Source organism: Artemia franciscana, chromosome 19, assembly GCF_032884065.1.
Source record: "Artemia franciscana chromosome 19, ASM3288406v1, whole genome shotgun sequence".
NCBI lineage: Eukaryota > Metazoa > Arthropoda > Branchiopoda > Anostraca > Artemiidae > Artemia > Artemia franciscana.
Window position 1 is genome coordinate 10,430,046 of NC_088881.1, and position 22,744 is coordinate 10,452,789.

Below are 22,744 nucleotides of genomic sequence, written 5' to 3' on the forward strand. Positions count from 1 at the left end.
AAAGTCGGTCTGACAACGGACCACTGTTTACATCTTATGAATTCCAGTCCTTTTTGCAGAAATGGGACATCCAGCATCTGACTTCAAGTCCGAATTTCCCGCAGTCTAATGGCCATGCTGAGAAGGCCGTGCATTTAGCGAGTAGGATCATGCTAAAAGCTATAGAGTCCAATACATACCCCTACCTTGGTCTTTTAGAATATCGGAATACCCCAATACACGGTGAGGCATAACCTGCCCAGCTTCTTATGAGTAAAAGTTAAATATCCATCCTTCCCTGTACTCGGCAGCAACTGGAGCCAAATAATGTTCCAAAGACAAAGTTCCTCAAAGCAAGAACTAGTCGACAAGAAAGACAGAAGCAGAACTATGACAAGGCTTCTAAAGATTTAATAGAGTTAAAAGACAACCAGCCCATTTGGGTCAAGCTGTCAAAGGAAGGTACACGTTGGATGAAAGGTGTAGTGACGTCATGCGTATCTCCAAGATCTTACCTCATACAAGCCGAAAATGGTAGATTTTATCGCAGAAATCAGGCCCATTTGAAACCACGGGCCAGTGCTGAAGGCAACAGTGCTCAACAATCTTCAGGATTCACAGGGGATGAGGACCTTCCAGCATAATTTCACCCTCCTGTGACTCAATCCTCTTCTCCAAAAAAGGCTGTTCCAAAGACTCCAGATAATCGTAGTACTGGAGAAATCTTCCAAGACCCCAAGAACTCCAACACCCCCTCCAGCAGCAAACAGTGAAAGCAGAAATTGAGAGGATTATTCACGACCCTATGTAACAAGAACTGGTAGAGTGGTTAAGCCAAGGAAGATAATGGACATTTGAATTGCTAGTGTTTTCTTTTTTTGTGTGTGTGCTTTTATAGCACAATTATTATTGTGAAAGGATATGTTTTGTTTAGTGCTTTTATGCTAATGCTTGCTGCTTATTATTTTATGATTGCTGTTTGCTTATGTAGTTTTGTTGCAGGTTGGTTGGCTTAATAAATTAATCTACTTCGTAACAATACAGAGAGTAAAACATTATTCTGTTTCAGAGATGTCATCAAAGCTCCACGTTGCGCTTGTTGCTGTTGGTGCTTTTAACCCTGCAACTAATGCGCACTTGAAAATCTTTGAACTTGCTAAGGATCATCTTCACAAGCTTGGTTCATTTTCAGTTCTTGGGGGCATAATATCCCCAGTGCATGATGCATATAGCAAGAAAAATTTAGCTTCAGCTGTGCATAGGCTTGAAATGTGTCAGCGTTCAGTTTCTAGTTCTTCCTGCATATCAGTATCAGACTGGGAAGTTTACTCGCCCTGGTTGGAGTAGAACCAGAGCAACTCTAAACTTTTACGAATCCTGTCTTAATTCATTTATCTCTTCAAATGAGATACCACCAATTTGGGCAAGTCATATTGTCGGCCCAGCTAAAGAAGAAGAGGCTGAAAAGCTAAATGTAAAACTGGTTTGTGGTGCTGATCTCCTTGAGTCCTTTGCTATTCCAAACTTGTGGCTAGATGAAGATATTGATCATATAGTTGGCCACCATGGAATGGTTGTAATATCGCGTGCTGGATCCTGTCCTGAGAAATTCATTTATGATTCGGATGCTTTAACTCAGAATAAGAACAATATATTTCTTGTGACTGAATGGATTACTAATGAAATAAGCTCAACAAAAATTAGACGAGCTCTGCAGAGAAAAGAAAGTGTCAAATATTTGATTCAAGATTCTAATCAAGTCATTGATTATGTCAATGAAAATAGGTTGTATGGTGTCAGAAGTTTCAGAAATGGACAATCTTCTTCCGTGCCCATCATTCAACTGGGAATCAGCCAGTCTACAAGCATGGACAAAATTTGAACAGCATCTAAATCTCATATTCAGCGGACCGCTGAGTGGAAAGAATGCCAAACAATAATGTGCATACCTTCTTCTTTGGCTAGGAGAAAAAGGACGAGATGTCTTTAGTACTTGGACATTAACATCAGAAGAAAAAGATGAACTTGATGTTTATCTTAAGAAATTTAAAGAGTACATTACTCCTATGAACAATCCTATACTCGCTCGCTATAAATTCCAAAAGCAGGATCAGTTGGAGCATGAATCAATTGAACATAACATTACAGCCCTCAAGGTGCTTGTCAAGGACTGTGAGTTTACGGAAAATTTTGAGAAGGAGATGGTGAGAGAAAGATTAATATGTGGACTGAAACAACATGGAATTCGAGAAAAACTATTATCTCAAGGTGGAACCCTTACTCTTGAGACTACAGTGACAATTCCAAGAGCTTTTGAGACAACACAACAGCTGCTCATGTCCATGTCAGCCATGTCCTTGTCACCTACAACAGTAAAGGAGCCAAATGTAAAACAAGAATTAGACTATGTAAGAAGACAAAAGAAGTATGACCAACCCACAACAAGTAAGAAGTGTTACTTCTGTGGTGGGGCATATGACCCAAATCACAAATGTCCAGCAAAAGGGAAGTCTTGCTCCAAGTGCGGAAAGACAAATTATTTTGCTCGTGTCTGCCGTAGAAAACCAGTAGATACTATTGATATGGAAGGAACAGATAGAAATCAAGAACAAGAAATTTATATTGATACATTACTTATTGGAGCCATGGCTGAGAAATCAAGCCAACCGACTGTGGCTATCAAACTGAATAATTCAGCATGGAAAACTCTATTCAAAATTTGATACAGGAGCTGAAGCAAATGTTATCCCAAAATCTATCTTTGACAGACTTAAACCCAAACCACAACTAAACAAGACAAGCCAGATCCTTGTAGCTTACGGAGGAACTCGCATTCCAATTGCGGGAGTATGCTCTTTAAATTGTAGACATAAAGGAATTATCAACAAAAAGTTCAGTTTCTTTGTAGTTGATACACAGTCGAACCCAATATTAGGATACCAAGCATCTGTAGAAATGGGGTTTGTGAAGGTACCTTCACCTATTTCTTCCTTATCTACAATGAAGAGTGTTCAGAAGATACAAATTCCCAAAGAGTTTGATGACGTCCTTGCTGGGATAGGTAAACTCCCAGGTAAAGTAGAGATCTATGTAGAAAAGAATTCCCATTCATCAATCCTGTCTGGAGAATACCTTTGCCTTACATGAGAGGGTTAAAAGCGAACTGGAGGGCCTGGAAAAATTAGACATCATTGAAAGAGTGGTGGCTCCAACCGAGTGGGTTAATTCAATCGTAGCCGTGGAAAAGTCAGACGGTTCGTTACGATTATGCTTGGATCCAAGAGAGCTTAATAAGTCCATACAAAAGCCCTATTATCCAATGTCAACTTTTGAAGATATAGCAGCCAAAATGCATGGCCATAATAAGTTCTCTAAGCTTGATGCAACATCCTGGTATTTGATGCTGGCATTAACTGAGAAGCCTTCACTTGTCACAACTTTCAACACCCCATTTGGAAGGTACAAATACAAAAGAATGCCATTTGGATTAATATGTGCACAAGACCAATTCCAGCGAAAGATGGAAGAAACCTTTGGCAACTTGAAAGGCGTTGGCGTCATTGTTGACGATATCCTTGTATCAGGAAATTTCAAAATACATTCCAAACTTGTCATCTCTAAACTATCCCCTCAGAGACTTGGGAAAACAAACTGTCTTTGAGTGGAACAATGAATATGCAAGAGCAATGAATAGAATCAGAACTTCGATCTGTAGTAACCTTGCAACCTTTGATACTAAGGCAAAATCTGTTGAGATGAAAACCAACGCTTCCAAGCATGGTCTCGGGGCAGAATTGAGCGTAGGTGGAATTGTTGCTTTTGGATCAAGGGCTCTCACATCAACAGAAAAAAACTATTCTCAGATTGAAAAAGAGCTATATGCTATCCTCTTTGGCTTTAAAAAATTTCATCAATTTGTCTAAGTGGGCTGGAGATTGAGTTCCATGTTCACTCTGTTATGAAAAGTATCCCAGTCAGTGATAAGAAGATGGGAATCATCTTGGAAGAAAATAAGAGAGACTCAATTATGATAGAACTTACCTCGGTCATACAAGAAGAATGGCCGAACCACCGAAACCAGTGTTCTGCTAGCATGCAACCTTACTGGAATGTTAGGGATGAGTTGTCCAGCGTTGATGGTATCATTTTCAAAGGAAATAGAGTTGTTATTCCAAGACCATTACGAAGGGACATTCTGCAGCAATTGCACGTATCACACCTAGGAATGGAGAAAAGCAAGCAAAGAGCCAGAAGCTCCGTTTACTGGCCAAATATGAATTCAGCTATAGAAGATCTGATCCGGAACTGCGAATTTTGTGGGAAATTTTCTAGAAATAATCAGAAAGAACCACTGATATCGACACCAATCCCACAGTATCCTTGGGAATACCTGGGTATTGACCTTTGCAAGATCAACGGAAGAGACTATATAGTAACCAGTGACTACTATAGTCATTTCATAGAGATTGACCGAGTCGAACCGGCAACCTCTTCAGAAGTAATAAAGAGGCTCAAGGCCCATTTTGCTAGATATAGTATTACAGAAAAAAGTCGGTCTGACAATGGACCACTGTTTACATCTTATGAATTCCAGTCCTTTTTGCCGAAATGGGACATCCAGCATCTGACTTCAAGTCCGAATTTCCCGCAGTCTAATGGCCATGCTAAGAAGGCCGTGGATATAGCGAGTAGGATCATGCTAAAAGCTATAGAGTCCAATACAGCCCCTACCTTGGTCTTTTAGAATATCGGAATACTCCAATAGACGGTGAGGCATAACCTGCCCAGCTTCTTATGAGTAGAAGTTTAAGATCCATCCTTCCCTGTACTCGGCAGCAACTGGAGCCAAACACTGTTCCAAAGACAAACTTCCTCAAAGCAAGAACTAGTCGACAAGAAAGGCAGAAGCAGAACTATGACAAGGCTTCTAAAGATCTAATAGAGTTGAAAGACAACCAACCCATTTGGGTCAAGCTGTCAAAGGAAGCTACACGTTGGATGAAAGGTGTGGTGACGTCATGCGTATCTCCAAGATCTTACCTCATACAAGCCGAAAATGGTAGATTTTATCGCAGAAATCGGACCCATTTGAAACCACGGTCCAGTGCTGAAGGCAACAGTGCTCAACAATCTTCCGAATTCACAGGGGATGAGGACCTTCCAGCAGAATTTCACCCTCCTGTGACTCAATCCTCTTCTCCAAAAAAGGCTGCTCCAAAGACTCCCGATAATCGTAGTACTGGAGAAATCATCCAAGACAGTCCCTACAGAACCCCAAGAACTCCAACACCCCCTCTAGCAGCAAACATTGAAAGCAGAAACGGAGAGGATTATTCACGACCCTATGTAACAAGAACTGGTAGAGTGGTTAAGCCAAGGAAGATAATGGACATTTAAATTGCTAGTCTTTTCTTTTTTGTGTGTTTGCTTTTATAGCAAAATTATTATTGTGAAAGGAGATGTTGTGTTTAGTGCTTTTATGCTTATGCTTGCTGCTTATTATTTTATGATTGCTGTTTGCTTATGCAGTTTTGTTGCAGGTCGATTGGCTTAATAAATTAATCTACTTCGTAACAATACAGAGAGTAAAACATTATTCTGTTTCAGAGATGTCATCAAAGCTCCACGTTGCGCTTGTTGCTGTTGGTGCTTTTAACCCTCCAACTAATGCGCACTTGAGAATCTTTGAACTTGCTAAGGACCATCTTCACAAGCTTGGTTCATTTTCGGTTCTTGGGGGCATAATATCCCCAGTGCATGATGCATATGGCAAGAAAGATTTAGCTCCAGCTATGCATAGGCTTGAAATGTGTCAGCGTTCAGTTTCTAGTTCTTCCTGGATATTAGTATCAGACTGGGAAGTCACTCGCCCTGGTTGGAGTAGAACCAGAGCAACTCTAAACTTTTACGAATCCTGTCTTAATTCATTGCTCTCTTCAAATGAGATACCACCAATTTGGGCAAGTCATATTGTAGGCTCAGCTAAAAAAGAAGAGGCTGAAAAGCTAAATGTAAAACTGGTTTGTGGTGCTGATCTCCTCGAGTCCTTTGCTATTCCAAACTTGTGGCTAGATGAAGATATTGATCATATAGTTGGCCACCATGGAATGGTTGTAATATCGCGTCCTGGCTCCTGTCCTGAGAAATTCATTTATGATTCGGATGCTTTAACTCAGAATAAGAACAATATATTTCTTGTGACTGAATGGATTACTAATGAAATAAGCTCAACAAAAATTAGACGAGCTCTGCAGAGAAAAGAAAGTGTCAAATATTTGATTCAAGATTCAGTCATTGATTATATTAATGAAAATAGGTTGTATGGTGTCAGAAGTTTCAGAAATGGACAATCTTCTTCCGTGCCCATCATTCAACTGGGAATCAGCCAGTCTACAAGCATGGACAAAATTTGAACAGCATCTAAATATCATATTCAGCGGACCGCTGAGTGGAAAGAATGCCAAACAATAATGTGCATACCTTCTTCTTTGGCTAGGAGAAAAAGGACGAGATGTCTTTAGTACTTGGACATTAACATCAGAAGAAAAAGACGAACTTGATGTTTATCTTAAGAAATTTAAAGAGTACATTACTCCTATGAACAATCCTATATTCGCTCGCTATAAATTCCAAAAGCAGGATCAGTTGGAGCATGAATCAATTGAACATATGTGTTCAATATGTGGACTGAAACAACATAGAATTCGAGAATAACTATTATCTCAAGGTGGAACCCTTACTCTTGAGACTACAGTGACAATTGCGAGAGCTTTTGAGACAACACAACAGCAGCTTCTGTCCATGTCAGCCATGTCCTTGTCACCTACAACAGTAAAGGAGCCAAATGTAAAACAAGAATTAGACTATGTAAGAAGACAAAAGAAGTATGACCAACCCACAACAAGTAAGAAGTGTTACTTCTGTGGTGGGGCATATGACCCAAATCACAAATGTCCATCAAAAGGGAAGTCTTGCTCCAAGTGCGGAAAGACAAATCATTTTGCTCGTGTCTGCCGTAACAAACCAGTAGATACTATTGATATGGAAGAAACAGATGGAAATCAAGAACAAGAAATTTATATTGATACATTACTTATTGGAGCCATGGCTGAGAAATCAAGCCAACCGACTGTGGCTATCAAACTGAATAATTCAGCATGGGAAACTCTATTCAAAATTTGATACAGGAGCTGAAGCAAATGTTATCCCAAAATCTATCTTTGACAGACTTAAACCCAAAACACAACTAACAAGACAAACCAGATCCTTGTAGCTTACGGAGGAACTCGCATTCCAATTGCGGGAGTATGCTCTTTAAATTGTAGACATAAAGGAATTATCAACAAAAAGTTCAGTTTCTTTGTAGTTGATGCACAGTCGAACCCAATCTAGGAAACCAAGCATCTGTAGAAATTGGGATTTGTGAAGGTGGCTTCACCTATTTCTTCCTTATCTACAAAGAAGAGTGTTCAGAAGAAACCAATTCCCAAAGAGTTTGATGACGTCTTTGCTGGGATAGGTAAACTCCCAGGTAAAGTAGAGATCCATGTAGAAAAGAATGCAATCCCATTCATTAATCCTGTCTGGAGAATACCTTTTGCCTTACATGAGAGGGTTAAAAGCGAACTGGAGCGCCTGGAAAAATTAGACATCATTGAAAGAGTGGTGGCTCCAACCGAGTGGGTTAATTCAATCGTAGCCGTGGAAAAGTCAGACGGTTCGTTACGATTATGCTTGGATCCAAGAGAGCTTAATAAGTCCATACAAAAGCCCTATTATCCAATGCCAACTTTTGAAGATATAGCAGCCAAAATGCATGGCCATAATAAGTTCTCTAGGCTTGATGCAACATCCGGGTATTTGATGCTGGCATTAACTGAGAAGTCTTCACTTGTCACAACTTTCAACACCCCATTTGGCAGGTACAAATACAAAAAAATGCCATTTGGATTAATATGTGCACAAGACCAATTCAAGCGAAAGATGGAAGAAACCTTTGGCAACTTGAAAGGCGTTGGCGTCATTGTTGACGATATCCTTGTATCAGGAAAAGATGAAGAACATGATGAGAATTTAAGGAAAGTCCTAGAGAAGGCCACATAAGTTGGAGTAAGGTTTAATCCAGAAAAATACATATTCGGAACAACAAGCGTGCCATATTTTGGACATCTAATAACTGCAGAAGGTATCAAACCAGATCCTTCAAAAGTTCAAGCTATAATTGAGATGCCACATCCATCAAACAAAGACGAACTGGCCACATTCCTTGGAATGACAAACTTCCTTTCAAAATACATTCCAAACTTGTCATCTCTAAACTATCCCCTCAGAAAGCTGGGAAAACAAACTGTCTTTGAGTGGACCAATGAACATGCAACAGCAATGAATAGAATCAGAACTTCGATCTGTAGTAACCTTGCAACCTTTGATACTATGGCAAAATCTGTTGAGATGAAAACCAGCGCTTCCAAGCATGGTCTCGGGGCAGAATTGAGCGTAGGTGGAATTGTTGCTTTTGGATCAAGGGCTCTCACATCAACAGAACAAAACTATTCTCAGATTGAAAAAGAGCTATATGCTATCCTCTATGGCTGTAAAAAATTTCATCAATTTGTCTATGGGAGGAGAATCACTGCACATCCACTGGAGGCTATATAGTCAAAACCACTAAGCCAAGCCCCTCCCAGGCTCCAAAGAATGATGATTCAGCTGCAGCCATACGATATTACGGTTCAATATGTTAAAGGAAAGGACTTACCAGTTGCAGACACACTGTCAAGACTGCATCCACCCCACTTTGATGAAGAATGCTCCCTGGAGATTGAGTTCCATGTTCACTCTGTTATGAAAAGTATCCCAGTCAGTTATAAGAAGATGGGAATCATCTTGGAAGATAATAAGAGAGACCCAATTATGATAGAACTTACCTCGGTCATACAAAAAGAATGGCCGAACCACCGAAACCAGTGTTCTGCTAGCATGCAATCTTACTGGAATGTTAGGGATGAGTTGAACAGCGTTGATGGCATCATTTTAAAAGGAAATAGAGTTGTTATTCCAAGAGAATTACGAAGGGACATTCTGCAGCAATTGCACGTATCACACCTAGGAATGGAGAAAAGCAAGCAAAGAGCCAGAAGCTCCGTTTACTGGCCAAATATGAATTCAGCTATAGAAGATCTGATCCGGAACTGCAAATTTTGTGGGAAATTTTCCAGAAATAATCAGAAAGAACCACTGATATTGACACCAATTCCACAGTATCCTTGGGAATACCTGGGTATTGACCTTTGCAAGATCAACTGAAGAGACTATATAGTAACCAGTGACTACTATAGTCGTTTCATAGAGATTGACCGAGTCGAACCGGCAACCTCTTTAGAAGTAATAAAGAGGCTCAAGGCCCATTTTGCTAGAAATAGTATTCCAGAAAAAAGTCGGTCTGACAATGGACCACTGTTTACATCTTATGAATTCCAGGCCTTTTTGCAGAAATGGGACATCCAGCATCTGACTTCAAGTCCGAATTTCCCGCAGTCTAATGGCCATGCTGAGAAGGCCGTGGATATAGCGAGTAGGATCATGCTAAAAGCTATAGAGTCCAATACAGCCCCTACCTTGGTCTTTTGGAATATCGGAATACTCCAATAGACGGTGAGGCATAATCTGTCCAGCTTCTTATGATGTAATAGAGTTGAAAGACAACCAACCCATTTGGGTCAAGCTGTCAAAGGAAGCTACACATTTTACCCTCCTGTGCCTCAATCCTCTTCTCCAAAAAAGGCTGTTCCAAAGACTCCCGATAATCGTAGTACTGGAGAAATCTTCCAAGACAGTCCCTACAGAACCCCAAGAACTCTAACACCCCCTCCAGCAGCAAGTCGATTGTTGCAGGTCGATTGGCTTAATAAATTAATCTACTTCGTAACAATACAGAGAGTAAAACATTATTCTGTTTCAGAGATGTCATCAAAGCTCCACGTTGCGCTTGTTGCTGTTGGTGCTTTTAACCCTCCAACTAAAGCGCACTTGAGAATCTTTGAACTTGCTAAGGACCATCTTCACAAGCTTGGTTCATTTTCAGTTCTTGGGGGCATAATATCCCCAGTGCATGATGCATATGGGAAGAAAAATTTAGCTCCAGCTGTGCATAGGCTTGAAATGTGTCAGCGTTCAGTTTCTAGTTCTTCCTGGATATCTGTATCAGACTGGGAAGTCACTCGCCCTGGTTGGAGTAGAACCAGCGCAACTCCAAACTTTTATGAATCCTATCTTAATTCATTGCTCTCTTCAAATGAGATACCACCAATGTGGGCAAGTCATATTGTATGCTTAGCTAAAGAAGAAGAGGATGAAAAGCTAAATGTAAAACTGGTTTCTGGTGCTGATCTCCTCGAGTCCTTTGCTACACCAAACTTGTGGCTAGATGAAGATATTGATCAAATAGTTGGCCACCATGGAATGGTTGTAATATCTCGTGCTGGCTCCTGTCCTGAGAAATTCATTTATGATTCGGATGCTTTAACTCAGAATAAGAACAATATATTTCTTGCGACTGAATAGATTACTAATGAAATAAGCTCAACAAAAATTAGACGAGCTCTGGAGAGAAAAGAAAGTGTCAAATATTTTATTCAAGATTCAGTCATTGAAAGTATTAATGAAAATAGGTTGTATGGTGTCAGAAGTTTCAGAAATGGACAAGCTTCTTCCGTGCCCATCATTTAACTGGGAATCAGCCAGTCTACAAGCATGGAACAAATTTGAACAGCATGTAAATCTCATATTCAGCGGACCGCTGAGTGGAAAGAATGCCAAACAACAATGTGCATATCTTCTTCTTTGGCTAGGAGAAAAAGGACGAGATGTCTTTAGTACTTGGACATTAACATCAGAAGAAAAAGACAAACTTGATGTTTATTTTAAGAAATTTAAAGAGTACATTGCTCCTATGAACAATCCTATATTCGCTCGCTATAAATTCCAAAAGCAGGATCAGTTGGAGCATGAATCAATTGAACATAACATTACAGCCCTCAAGGTGCTTGTCAAAGACTGTGAGTTTACGGAAAATTTTGAGATTAAGATGGTGAGAAACAGATTAATATGTGGACTGAAACAACATAGAATTCGAGAAAAACTATTATCTCAAGGTGGAACCTTTACTCTTGAGACTACAGTGACAATTGCAAGAGCTTTTGAGACAACACAACAACAGCTCATGTCCATGTCAGCCATGTCCTTGTCATCTACAACAGCAAAGGAGCCAAATGTAAAAAAAGAATTAGACTATGTAAGAAGGCAAAAGAGGTATGACCAACCCACAACAAGTAACAAGTGTTACTTCTGTGGTGGGGCATATGACCCAAATCACAAATGTCCAGCAAAAGGGAAGTCTTGCTCCAAGTGCGGAAAGACAAATCATTTTGCTCGTGTCTGCCGTAGCAAACCAGTAGATACTATTGATATGGAAAGAACAGATGGAAATCAAGAACAAGAAATTTATATTGATACATTACTTATTGGAGCCATAGCTGAGAAATCAAACCAACCGACTGTGGCTATCAAACTGAATAATTCAGTATAGGAAACTCTATTCAAAATCGACACAGGAGCTGAAGCAAATGTTATCCCAAAATCTATCTTTGACAGACTTAAACCCAAACCACAACTAAACAATACAAGCCAGATCCTTGTAGCTTACGGAGGAACTCGCATTCCAATTGCGGGAGTATGCTCTTTAAATCTGATTATAAACAGATACTATTTGTGGCAGACTTATCGCAAAAGAACGCTACTTTAACTTTAATTAATAATAATATTGACGAGAAATATTACAGATCTGCCATGCGAAAAACAAAAATCCACCCAGGACAATGCAAAGAATGTAAATTTCAATTTGCATAAATTTCTTGGCTTTCTAGAAGCAGCTGACCCAATTGTCATTTTTACAGGGAGGCGCAAGCAACTAGTTCGACGAACACTGTTAGGATTAAAATGGTCGAAAAGCAAGAAGGAGACCAATTTAAAATTAAGTTATTTGCTGGAATATAAACAGAAGAAAGAAGTCGAACAGTCTTATACAAGTAATCTGATCAAGTTAGATCGAAAAACTAATTATGAAATAGCTTTAACTCAGTGTAAACTACGGTATGCATGGTATAATATTAGTAAAATTTAAAAACAATACGTTGGCATACAAGGAAAAAAGAGGATGAATGGTTAACGTAATTATACCCAATAGATTGTATTTTGAAGCGGGTTTATATTATTACTTAACTCGTTTTCAGTTCGTACCTAGATAGATTACTAATCGTTATATTATCCAATCTAGCAACAATGAAATTCGTAATTAATTGAAGGAGAATTATCATTTTGTTATTAGCAATTTGTTTTACTTTAGGATTTGAAAAGAAGCTGAACTAGGTTTTAAATATAATGAAGGGCTCAAGGTTCCTAATATTACAGGAAATGTTGATAAAATACATATTCACTGCTCATTAGTGGATGTACTAGTTTTGATGTTCTTTTGAGTTTTGCTTCAAAAACAGAACCTGAAACGCTACTCCGAGAGATTCTTATAGAAGTGCAATATCTTTTAATCAAACAAAACGAATATATCAACTCGCTAAAACTGACTATGAATGATTAATTAGGTAGATTAACTGATCTGAATTGAGAAAATTCTGAGTATGGTTTGGATTTGAAAAAGTTCATTGAAATTATTTAATAAAATTTATTCATAATAAATGTTGTTCAATAAGAAACAATTACTGTACACAAGACAGTATGGAAGCGGGAATGGTAGTTTCTTTAAAAATATTCTGAACGATAAAACGAGACTTGGATTCTGTCCCCGGCAGATGATTTACCCAAGGATCTGTCGTGATGGAAAAAGATTATAAGTTACAAAAAATGGGAAGACTTTAAAAGGATAATAAATATGCATGAAAATGATACCACGCTAAAGAAAGAAACGTGTTCGGTCAACAAACAAGTGCTACCAGAACTAGATTTAAATCAAAAGAACAATTCTAAAAAGAGTTTTGTCAACAATTTTAACACTCCAAATGAAAGATATCCCCAAACCATAACTCAATTTTCAAAAAAATTTAACCTGACCCAAATCACTGAGACAACATTAAAGTAAAATTTCTGCGAGTTATTGTGGATTTCTAAGAATATGATTTCTACTTCTGAAGAAGATATCAGTATCCAAACTACAGGGTTACCTGTTACAAAACAGCATTACCGTATTCCATACATGCACAAGAAATACCTTATATCTAAAATCCAAGAGTTGGAAAAGAATAATATCATAATTCCAAGCATAGGACTTATTATACTAAGTAATTGCACCCTCTTGAAGTTCCCGTAATACAATATTGTCGTTATTTAATGATTTTAGGGTCAAAAATATTCTTTTCAAAGTGCTTGTGGATTCAGGTACAACCGTAAATAAAATAAATTCAACGGTGTTCAATAAATTGCAGACATTTGCCGAAAGACGTAAGTCATGCATCTTCCAGTTTGAAAATAAAAATTTTCCAATTCCCTTCATAATATGCAAGAATTTCCTCTACGAAGCAATAATGGGGGCTAATTTTTAAAGAAAATTGGGTATTGTTTGATATCGCCAACGCTAGATTCATCTATCCAACAGATCTTTCTCCTCTATAGCCGAAGAAAGAGGATACAAAAGTGAATATTAAACCGAACTTTGCACCTTATTTCTCCTCTCGTAGGAATGTATATGGAAAGGACAAGTTGAGAGAATCAGTCAAAGAAAAACTAGGGAAAATGCAGTAACTTAGACAAAAGAAATTCAGGAAATGTTTGAATTAAAGAAGGACGTGATATATCTCGACCCAACTCATTCGCAACAGACTATTGGCGGAAGACCTGACCAAATTAAATACTGTGAGAAATGAATTACTGGCTAAGAGTAAGGAATTACGAGATAATGGATCCGTACAATTTACATGACTGAAGCAAAAAGGTGCCAAGTTGTAGCTTGAATACAAATCAGATTTAGAGTCGCAGTGGGAAAAAGTGTAAGATCACTAAAGGCGACTAGTGTGAGAAAATAAGGTGTACTCCGCTCTTAATTGATATATTTATTATTTTTGTGTTTATGTGATGTTGATTATTTACTTTCGTGTGTTACTTAGGCTAGCTTGGTTCAAGATTTTCTTCATTATTTTTGTCCCAGTTATTTCTGTTCATTTATACCTACTCAATATCTTTGCTCGAAGGATGACAGGTTTTTCATGATTCATCAATATCACGGGGTCCTTGTCACGTGGATTTGCTGGCACGAGGTAGGATCTTTCCGACTCTTTTTATATGAATTCTCAGTTTGAGGTTGTGGGGGACGCGATAGGCTGACACCTTTGAACGGGAAACCTCTAAACCTTTTGTTACTTTTGTTACTTTCGTATGTTTCTCCTTATGAAATAAATAAGACTTGAAGATAATTCGAAGAGAATTGGATTTATAAACACATGGGACTAATTAGTTCAATTGATGAACTAACCAGATTATTGCCAAGAAATCAAATCGATATTTTGGGAGTTCGTAAAACATTCATCAGTGATGAAACAAAACATAATGTTAAAATTCCAGGATATAATTTCGTTGAGAAAAGTAGACAAAACCATGGAAAAGGTGGCCTTGGGTTATTTCGTTTATATGCCACCGTTGGCACCACTCCCGATTTTTCTGCAATCTTTGGAATCTTTATTAGCATCTTTAGACGATAAAGATGTTGTGATCATTGGGGATTTTAAGATAAATTTACTGAAATCATGAAAATACTCAAACAACCGAATTTATTTCTCTAATGATATCAAAATCACTTCTTCCCTGATGTACAATACCAACGCGGGATTCACTCACTAGTGCAACTCTCATCGACAACATATTTTTAACGACACCAGCCACGTGTTCATAATTTGTTTTAACGGATTTTTCTGATCTTTTTTTTTTTGATTTCCGATGTGAAATATCATTTTCAAACAAAAAAAGCACCAGAAATATCACACCGGATTATCAATAAAAAAAAATCTGGACTGTTTAAAGGATAAATTGAATATTATCGATTGGTCTCGTGTATTTGATGCTGAAGAAGTAAACTCTGCAATGGCTCATTTCTTCGAAAAATGTAACGCTACTTTTGATGAGTCATGTCCCAGAGTAAAAACACGATAAGGAAAATATAATCAACCAATTCAACCGTGGATATCTTCCTCCCTTTTGACCTCAAAAGTAGAGGACCTCAAAAGTTGGAGTTTCACCATTGAAACTCAATCGAATAAGCATAATCGAGGACACAAATAAAGAACTTGGAGATGAAGATAAAATGAGCTCCAGTTCTCTACGAAAGAGGAAACTTGGCAATAGAATTAAACCGTTTCAAATGAGTGATAATTTTCCAATATATCAGCATGTGATTGGTTTAACCGGTGGGATAGCGAGTGGCAAATCCGCGATAGCGAAACGTCTTGAAAACTTAGGTGCTGGCATCGTTGAGTGCGATACCCTTGGTCATCGGGCATATTTACCTGAGACATAATGTTTTGAAGATGTTTTGCTAGTATTTGGATATGAAATTAAAAATGCTTACGGCACGATAAACCGGAAGGCTCTTGGCTCAATCGTTTTTTCTAACAGAGATGCTTTGAATAAGCTCAATAGCATTGTTTGGCCACAAATTGCCGAACTAGCAAAAGCAAAAATTAATAATTCCGCACTAAAGGTAAGGACATAGTGGTCTTTGATGCGGCGGTTCTGCTTGAGGCCAACTGGAACGAATTTTTTCATGAAGTTTGGGTGACTATTATCCCTCCTGAAGAAGCAGTAAAACGATTGATGGATAGAAATGGACTACAAACATATGCTGCTTGGAAAGAGTAGAGGTGCAGTTTTCAAACATAGAAAGAGTAAATGTTGCAGATATTGTGTTTTCAACCTTATGGGAGCCAGAATTCACACAGAAGCAGGTTATGAAAGCCAGGAATGAAGTTGAAAAGGTTTTGAAAGTTTTTAGTCTCTGAAAATGGTTTTGGAGGAAAGTAATAACTTATAAGTATTATAGTATTGATTCAGAGTTCAAAGTGAACACCTGTCTTAGATTGGACATTTTATTAACATTAACAAATCAGTATACTTTTTCATACCAGTTTATCATTCAACGAGTGAACTAGAGAACTAGTTTGACTAGTATTACTAACGGAGCCCAGTCTCTGTTATTTGGATCACAAATAATATTCAAATATATTGAGAAAATAAAATATATTGATATATATATGATATTTTTGTCAATATATTTATACTGTGAGAAATGAATTACTGGCTAACGGTAAGGAATTACGAGATAATGGATCCGTACAATTTACACGACTGAAGCAAAGTCTTAGGCTAGCTTGGTTCAATATTTTCTTCATTATTTTTGCCCCAATTATTTCTGTTCATTTATACCTACTCAATATATTTGCTCGGAGGATGACAGGTTTTTCATGATTCATCAATGGCACGGGGTCCTTGTCGCGTGGATTTGCTGGCACGAGCTAGGATCTTTCCGACTCTTTTTATGTGAATTCTCAGTTTGAGGTTAAGGGGGGACGCGATAGGCTGACCCCTTTGAACGGGAAACCTCTAAACCTTTTGTTACTTTCTGAAACTCTTAATGTTTTAGGCCAAAGAGAAAATAACACTTTTTCAGAAATAAAACCGTCATCGTATGTTTCTCCTGATGAAATAAATAAGACTTGAAGATAATTCGAAGAGAATTGGATTTATAAACACGTGGGACTAATTAGTTCTATTGATGAACTAACCAGATTATTGCCAAAAAATCGAGTTGATATTTTGGTAGTTTGTGAAATATTCATCAGTGATGCAACAAAACATAATGTTAAAATTCTGGGATATAATTTCATGGAAAAAAGTAGAAAAACCATTGAAAAGGTGGCCTTGGGTTATTTCTGAAAGAAGGAATGCATTTTAAACGTCTGCCAGAGCTGGAAAAATATGACGTTGAAAAACTGTGTGAAATTTTGGCTGTTGGATGTCGGGCCGGAACCAAGAAATTACAAATTTGTGTCGTTTATAAGCCACCGCTGGCACCACCCCCGATTTTGCTGCAATCTTTGGAATCTTTATTAGCATCTTTAGACGATAAAGATGTTGTGATCATGGGGGATTTTAATATAAATTTACTGAAATTATGAAAATACTCAAACAACCGAATTTATTTCTCTAATGACATCAAAATCACCTATTCCCTCATGTGCAATCCCAACGCGGATTCACTCACTAGTGCAACTCTCATCGACAACATATTTCTAACGACACCAGCCACGTGTTCACAAGTTGTTTTAACGGATTTTTCTGATCATTTTTTTGTTAATTTCTGATGGGAAATATCAGCTTCAAACAAAAAAAGTGCCAGAAACATCACACCAGATTATCCATTAAAAAAAAATATGGACTGTTTAAAGAATAAATTGAATATTATCGAATGGTCTCGTGTATTGATGCTGAAGAAGTAAACTCTGCAATGGCCCATTTCTTCGAAAAAATGTAACGCTGCTTTTGATGAGTCATGCCCTGAGTAAAAACACGATAAGGAAAATATAATCAACCAATTCAACCTTGGATATCGCCCTCCCTTTTGACCTCAATAAAACAACAAAACTGTGATTTGACTAACAGTGATATTTTTATTAGTGTTCTAATTGCCATGAATACTCAATATTTACAATATTTGAAAATTTGGAGCAAAATGGAGACGTTGAGAGACTTGTTAGTAACTTAGATGAGTTCCAATATAACAATAAGGTTAACCACGGTGTTCTTGGTGGAACCTTTGATTCCATACATGTTGGTCATAAGCTGTTATAGAGTGAAGCAGCCTTGAGGTGATCTAATTCTTTGACAGTTGGTATTACTGATGGCTCAATGATAGAAGGCAAGACTCTTTTTGAGCTAATTAGATCAGTGAACAAACGTATCGAGTATATGAAGAAGTTTTTAAATATTGATCGCACCATCACTGTGTACAAAAATTGTGCCAATTTATGATCCATTTGGACCATCCATTTCTGATCCTAACCTGGAATTGATTGTTGTGAGCCATGAAACACTCAAAGGAGGACAAAGGGTGAATGAGAAGCGATTTGAAAAGGGTCTTTCACCATTGAAACTCCATCGAATAAACCTAATCGAGGACACAAATAAAGAACTAGGAGATGAAGATAAAATGAGCTCCAGTTCTTTACGAAAGAAGAAACTTGGCAATAGAATTAAACCGTTTCAAATGAATGATAATGTTCCAATATATCAGCATGTTGATTGGTTTTACCGGTGGGATAGCGAGTGACAAATCATCGATAGCGAAACGTCTTGAAAACTTAGGTGCTGGCATCGTTGAGTGCGATACCCTTGGTCATCGGGCATATTTACCTGGGACAAAATGTTTTGAAGATGTTTTGCAAGAATTTGGAGATGAAATTAAAAATGCTAACGGCACGATAAACCGGAAGGCTCTTGGCTCAATCGTTTTTTCTAACAGAGATGCTTTGAATAAGCTCAATAGCATTGTTTGGCCACAAATTGCTGAACTAGCAAAAGCAGAAATTAAAAAATTCCGCACTGAAGGTAAGGACATAGTGGTCCTTGATGCGGCGGTTCTGCTTGAGGCCAATTGGAACGAATTTTGTCATGAAGTTTGGGTGACAATTATCCCTCCTGAAGATGCAGTAAAGCGATTGATGGATAGAAATGGACTACAAACATATGCTGCTTGGAAAGAGTAGAAATGCAGTTTTCAAACATAGAAAGAGTAAATGTTGCAGATATTGTGTTTTCAAGCTTATAGGAGCCAGAATTCACACAGAAGCAGGTTATAAAAGCCTGGGATGAAGTTGAAAAGGTTTTGAAAGTCCTAGCCTCTGAAAATGGTTTTGGAGGAAAGTAATAACTTATAAGTATTATAGTATTGATTCAGAGTTCAAAGTCAACGCACCTGTCTTAGATTGGACATTTTATTAACACTAACAAATCACTATACTTTTTCATACCGATTTATCATTCAACGAGTGAACTAGAGAACTAGTTTGACTAGTATTACTGACAGACCCCAGTCTCTGTTATTTGGAAACGTTTAGCAACTGAGCTAAGGTTTTTAATTGAAGTTTAAATTTAACTTGTGAGCAGACTTTAAAGCTAAAAAAATATGTCGTCAATCAGCCAAAAATGTTTGATGATAGAATGAAGGCTCTGTAAAAGAAGCTAGATCTCATAATTAGCAAACAAACTGAATTTGCTATTACACTGTCGTCAATTTTGGACGAGGTTCAAATTTTGAAAAATGAATCGAAGTCTCGTGATTCGAAAATTGTCATCCTAGAAAACCAGCTGGAAGAGCAAAAGTCGAGATGTTATACAATCGAAGCGAAACTACTCGAAATCAAAGTTAAAGACCGTAAACTCAACTTAATCATCCACGGATTATCAAAAGAAAAACAGCAGCAGACAGTTCCCGCGAATGTGTCAACATTATTTTCATCGACAATGGAAATCACGGGTAACGTTCAAATATTACAGTGCTACCGAATGTCTCAGAAGTCGAACGTGTCTACCCATAAGCCGACCACCCCTCCAGCTTTCCTCTCAGTATCATCAGAAAAAGATATTCAATGCATTTTCAAATCAATATCGAAATTGAAAGGAACAGGGGTCCGGATCTGCAAGGACTTGCTGACCAAATTAAATACTGTGAGAAATTAATTACTGGCTAAGGGTAAGGAATTAGGAGATAATGGATCCGTACAATTTACACGACTGAAGCATAAAGGTGCAAAATTGTAGCTTGAATACAAATCAGATTCAGAGTCGCAGTGGGAAAAAGTGTGAGATCACTAAAGGCGACTAGTGTGAGAAAATAAGGTGTACTCCGCTCTTAATTGAGCGGAGAATTAGAGCACCTCAAGGCTGCTTCACACAATAACAGCTTATGACCAAAATGTATGGAATCAAAGGTTCCACCAAGAACACCGTGGTTAACCTTATTGTTATATTGGAACTCATCTAAGTTACTAACAAGTCTCTCAACGTCTCCATTGTGCTCCAAATTTTCAAATGTTGTAAATATTGAGCATTCATGGCATTTTTCTATTAGAACACTAATAAAAATATCACTGTTAGACAAATCCATTCGCAGTTTACAATGTTGATGAAAGCTATTGTCAAAGGGGATGGATAAATTGTCAGTACTATAGTCACCATACAAAAACGTTCTCATATTTTCTATATAGAGATAAGAAGTACAGTAGCTCTGAGGCAGGAAAGAGTAAAACTTTTTAAATAAATATGAAAAATAGGATACCATCCTTTCTTTCCCCACTTAAGAATTATTTTCTGGAACTAGATTTACCACTAAATTTTCATTTTTCCTAAAAATGTCACTTTTGGCGCAAATACGAAAAAAATATAAAAGATGCATATTGTAAGACAAACAACCAATTTGTCATGATCTAAAACCCTTAACTGTAGGTTTACAGCTCTCAATTCTCAAAACGAAAGAAAAGACAATGAGCTCTATAAGAGACTTCATCCAGAAATAGCTGATAATCCAAGAAAATCTGCTCCAATTAGTGCAACCTTAAAGGATCATGAAAAAATGGAATGGCGAAGATTATAAAAATAGATATAATAGAAGCTGGTGAGCAAAATTTAAAGTTTACATCTCTAGAGCCATTGGTGGCGCACACGGGGTCGAATCAACGTTTCAGGTGCTGTATCTTTTTACTGGGAGTAGCAAGCTTGTCATGACATGAATATATACCAACGATATATCCCCATCTTGGCTGAATCCAGGGAGGGCGTGCTGGGGATTAAACCCCCCACACCTAACAAACACACACAAACCTAAAAGTTTTATCAGATTTGTAAGAAACAGTATAGAAAAATATGAATAAAAAAATAGTGCATTTGTAGAATCGTGTTTTGTACACCGTCCCCCATCAAGACCACCAGTATAATGCCCTATATTGGTAATAAGAGTGTAGGGAGAAAAGGGGTGAATACATTGCAGATGTGTTGAGCCCAGGGTTGGCAAACTTTAATTGGATCCAAGTCAAAATGACCAAAAAATTTATATTTTTGGTGTCCTTTCAGAAGGCTTTGGGATCCACTTGACTGAAATTCAGAGAAAGACCTCTAATTCAAAATACCTGTCTAGGTGTTATAGGGGTTAGTTCTGTGTTTCTTCAAAGTTTAAATTTAATTTTATTTATGGTTACCAGTTCACAGAAAGCAAAGAAAATGAGAAAATCAGGAGAAAATATCAAGAGAAAAAATTTATAATCAATAAAATTTTAAAAAAATATTGCAAAAAGGCAGAAAACTACCGGGGGTCCATTTGGCAAGGAATTCAAATTCAGCAGCAAATAAATATTAGTCCTATGGACCATGTACCTTACGATAGTCAAGTGGATGAGACCTGGTCACAATAGAATGCAAGTTGTCAGGTTCAATCCCTACTATTATAAGGAAATTTACCAACTATCAAACCTAGATAATTTTTTGTCCTGCATTGCCACAGTGGATTTGACCTTAGCTTGGTAATAGGGGACCCAGAGATCGAATCACGCTGCAGGAATGCACTGCAGGGCCGACGCAGATACCTTAGTAGTCGAGAAGCGTCGTTAATTCATAAATAATAATAAAAATAGTCCTGTGGAGTTCTGTGGTGGCGCAGTGAATTTGACCTTAGCTTGGTAATACGGGACCCAGAGATCGAATCACGCTGCAGGAATGCACTGCAGGGCCAACGCAAGGACCTTAGTAGACAAGAATCGTCGTTAATTCTTAAATAATAATAATAAAATAGCCCTGTGGAGAGGTGGATTTGACCATAGCTTGGTAATACGGGACCCAGAGATCGAATCACGCAGCAGGAATGCACTGCAGGGCCGACGCAGGGACCTTAGTAGTCAAGAAGCGTCGTTAATTCTTAAATAAAATAAATAAATAAAATAGCTGTAGCATCAACTCACCATGGTTAGCATCAACTCACCATGGTATCCCTGGGTAAAAGCTAAGAACATGTAAAGTCAGGTGCATTCGATAAACATTGGCAGTTACGGCAACATTAGGGCAGTTTATATGTCATCGTCTTTAAGAATGTATTGTAAATGAATAGTTCTGTGTTCTTTTAATTACGCTACTTTTATGAAGCGAAAAAGAAAATCATATAATGATATAACTTAAAACTTTAAGGAGAATTCCGCTTTCAGATAACAGTATTTGATTGATTATAATCGTTAGAAAAAAGCTACCATCTCTATCAACTAGAAAGGGGTCTAAATATGTTTTTTTATTATTATTATTTAAACTTACCGTTGAGGGCTCTATAGTAGATTTAGACTTCAAAACACCTCATAGGATCATGATTATTACCAATTTCAAGACTTTAACAATTTCCTCTTTGTCAAATGGTGGCGACAATTTGACATTCTTTGGATTGCAGGAACAAAGCCAGATGATTAAGCATCAGCATTAAACAAGTTGCTTCTTTATCTTCTCAATTTAGGTGGAATAGTTGAAATCTACAAAAAAAATTAAGTTCAGGCCTGAACTTGGAATTTTGGGAAAGTTTATTTATCAGTCATTATCCTTAAATGTTCCCCACAGTCCTCGGGACAATGGTCAACTAATTATAAATTCCGAAATACTTGATTTTCTGCTAAGTTTTGGTTTT

General features: G+C 37.7%; 4 protein-coding genes across 4 annotated transcripts; all 4 read left to right on the forward strand.

Moving 5' to 3' along the window:
* The first annotated feature begins 2,045 nt into the window (after window positions 1–2,045).
* On the forward strand, window positions 2,046–2,702 carry LOC136039067 (uncharacterized). The gene has a single exon (XM_065722553.1). It carries the CDS (start codon window positions 2,046–2,048, stop codon window positions 2,700–2,702), a length of 657 nt encoding a protein of 218 aa, XP_065578625.1.
* A 2,558-nt stretch (window positions 2,703–5,260) lies between these two features.
* LOC136039039 (nicotinamide/nicotinic acid mononucleotide adenylyltransferase 1-like) lies at window positions 5,261–6,622 on the forward strand. The gene has a single exon (XM_065722537.1). The coding sequence runs from the start codon at window positions 5,589–5,591 to the stop codon at window positions 6,390–6,392; it is 804 nt and encodes a 267-aa protein (XP_065578609.1). The 5' UTR covers window positions 5,261–5,588; the 3' UTR covers window positions 6,393–6,622.
* A 3,320-nt stretch (window positions 6,623–9,942) lies between these two features.
* On the forward strand, window positions 9,943–10,542 carry LOC136039069 (nicotinamide/nicotinic acid mononucleotide adenylyltransferase 1-like). Its single transcript, XM_065722554.1, has one exon. The coding sequence runs from the start codon at window positions 9,943–9,945 to the stop codon at window positions 10,540–10,542; it is 600 nt and encodes a 199-aa protein (XP_065578626.1).
* A 4,798-nt stretch (window positions 10,543–15,340) lies between these two features.
* Window positions 15,341–15,894, forward strand: LOC136039070 (bifunctional coenzyme A synthase-like). The gene is made up of 2 exons (XM_065722555.1): window positions 15,341–15,524; window positions 15,737–15,894. Exons 1-2 carry the CDS (start codon window positions 15,341–15,343, stop codon window positions 15,892–15,894), a joined length of 342 nt encoding a protein of 113 aa, XP_065578627.1.
* Window positions 15,895–22,744: the final 6,850 nt, after the last annotated feature.

Coding starts and splice junctions, on each gene's coding strand:
- LOC136039069 (XM_065722554.1), top strand. CDS start 9,943: ATGTCATCAAAGCTCCACGTTGCGCTTGTTGCTGTTGGTGCTTTTAAC.
- LOC136039067 (XM_065722553.1), top strand. CDS start 2,046: ATGAACAATCCTATACTCGCTCGCTATAAATTCCAAAAGCAGGATCAG.
- LOC136039070 (XM_065722555.1), top strand. CDS start 15,341: ATGAGCTCCAGTTCTCTACGAAAGAGGAAACTTGGCAATAGAATTAAA. Junction 15,525..15,736: donor CGTTGAGTGCGATACCCTTG/GTCATCGGGCAT, acceptor TCCGCACTAAAG/GTAAGGACATAGTGGTCTTT.
- LOC136039039 (XM_065722537.1), top strand. CDS start 5,589: ATGTCATCAAAGCTCCACGTTGCGCTTGTTGCTGTTGGTGCTTTTAAC.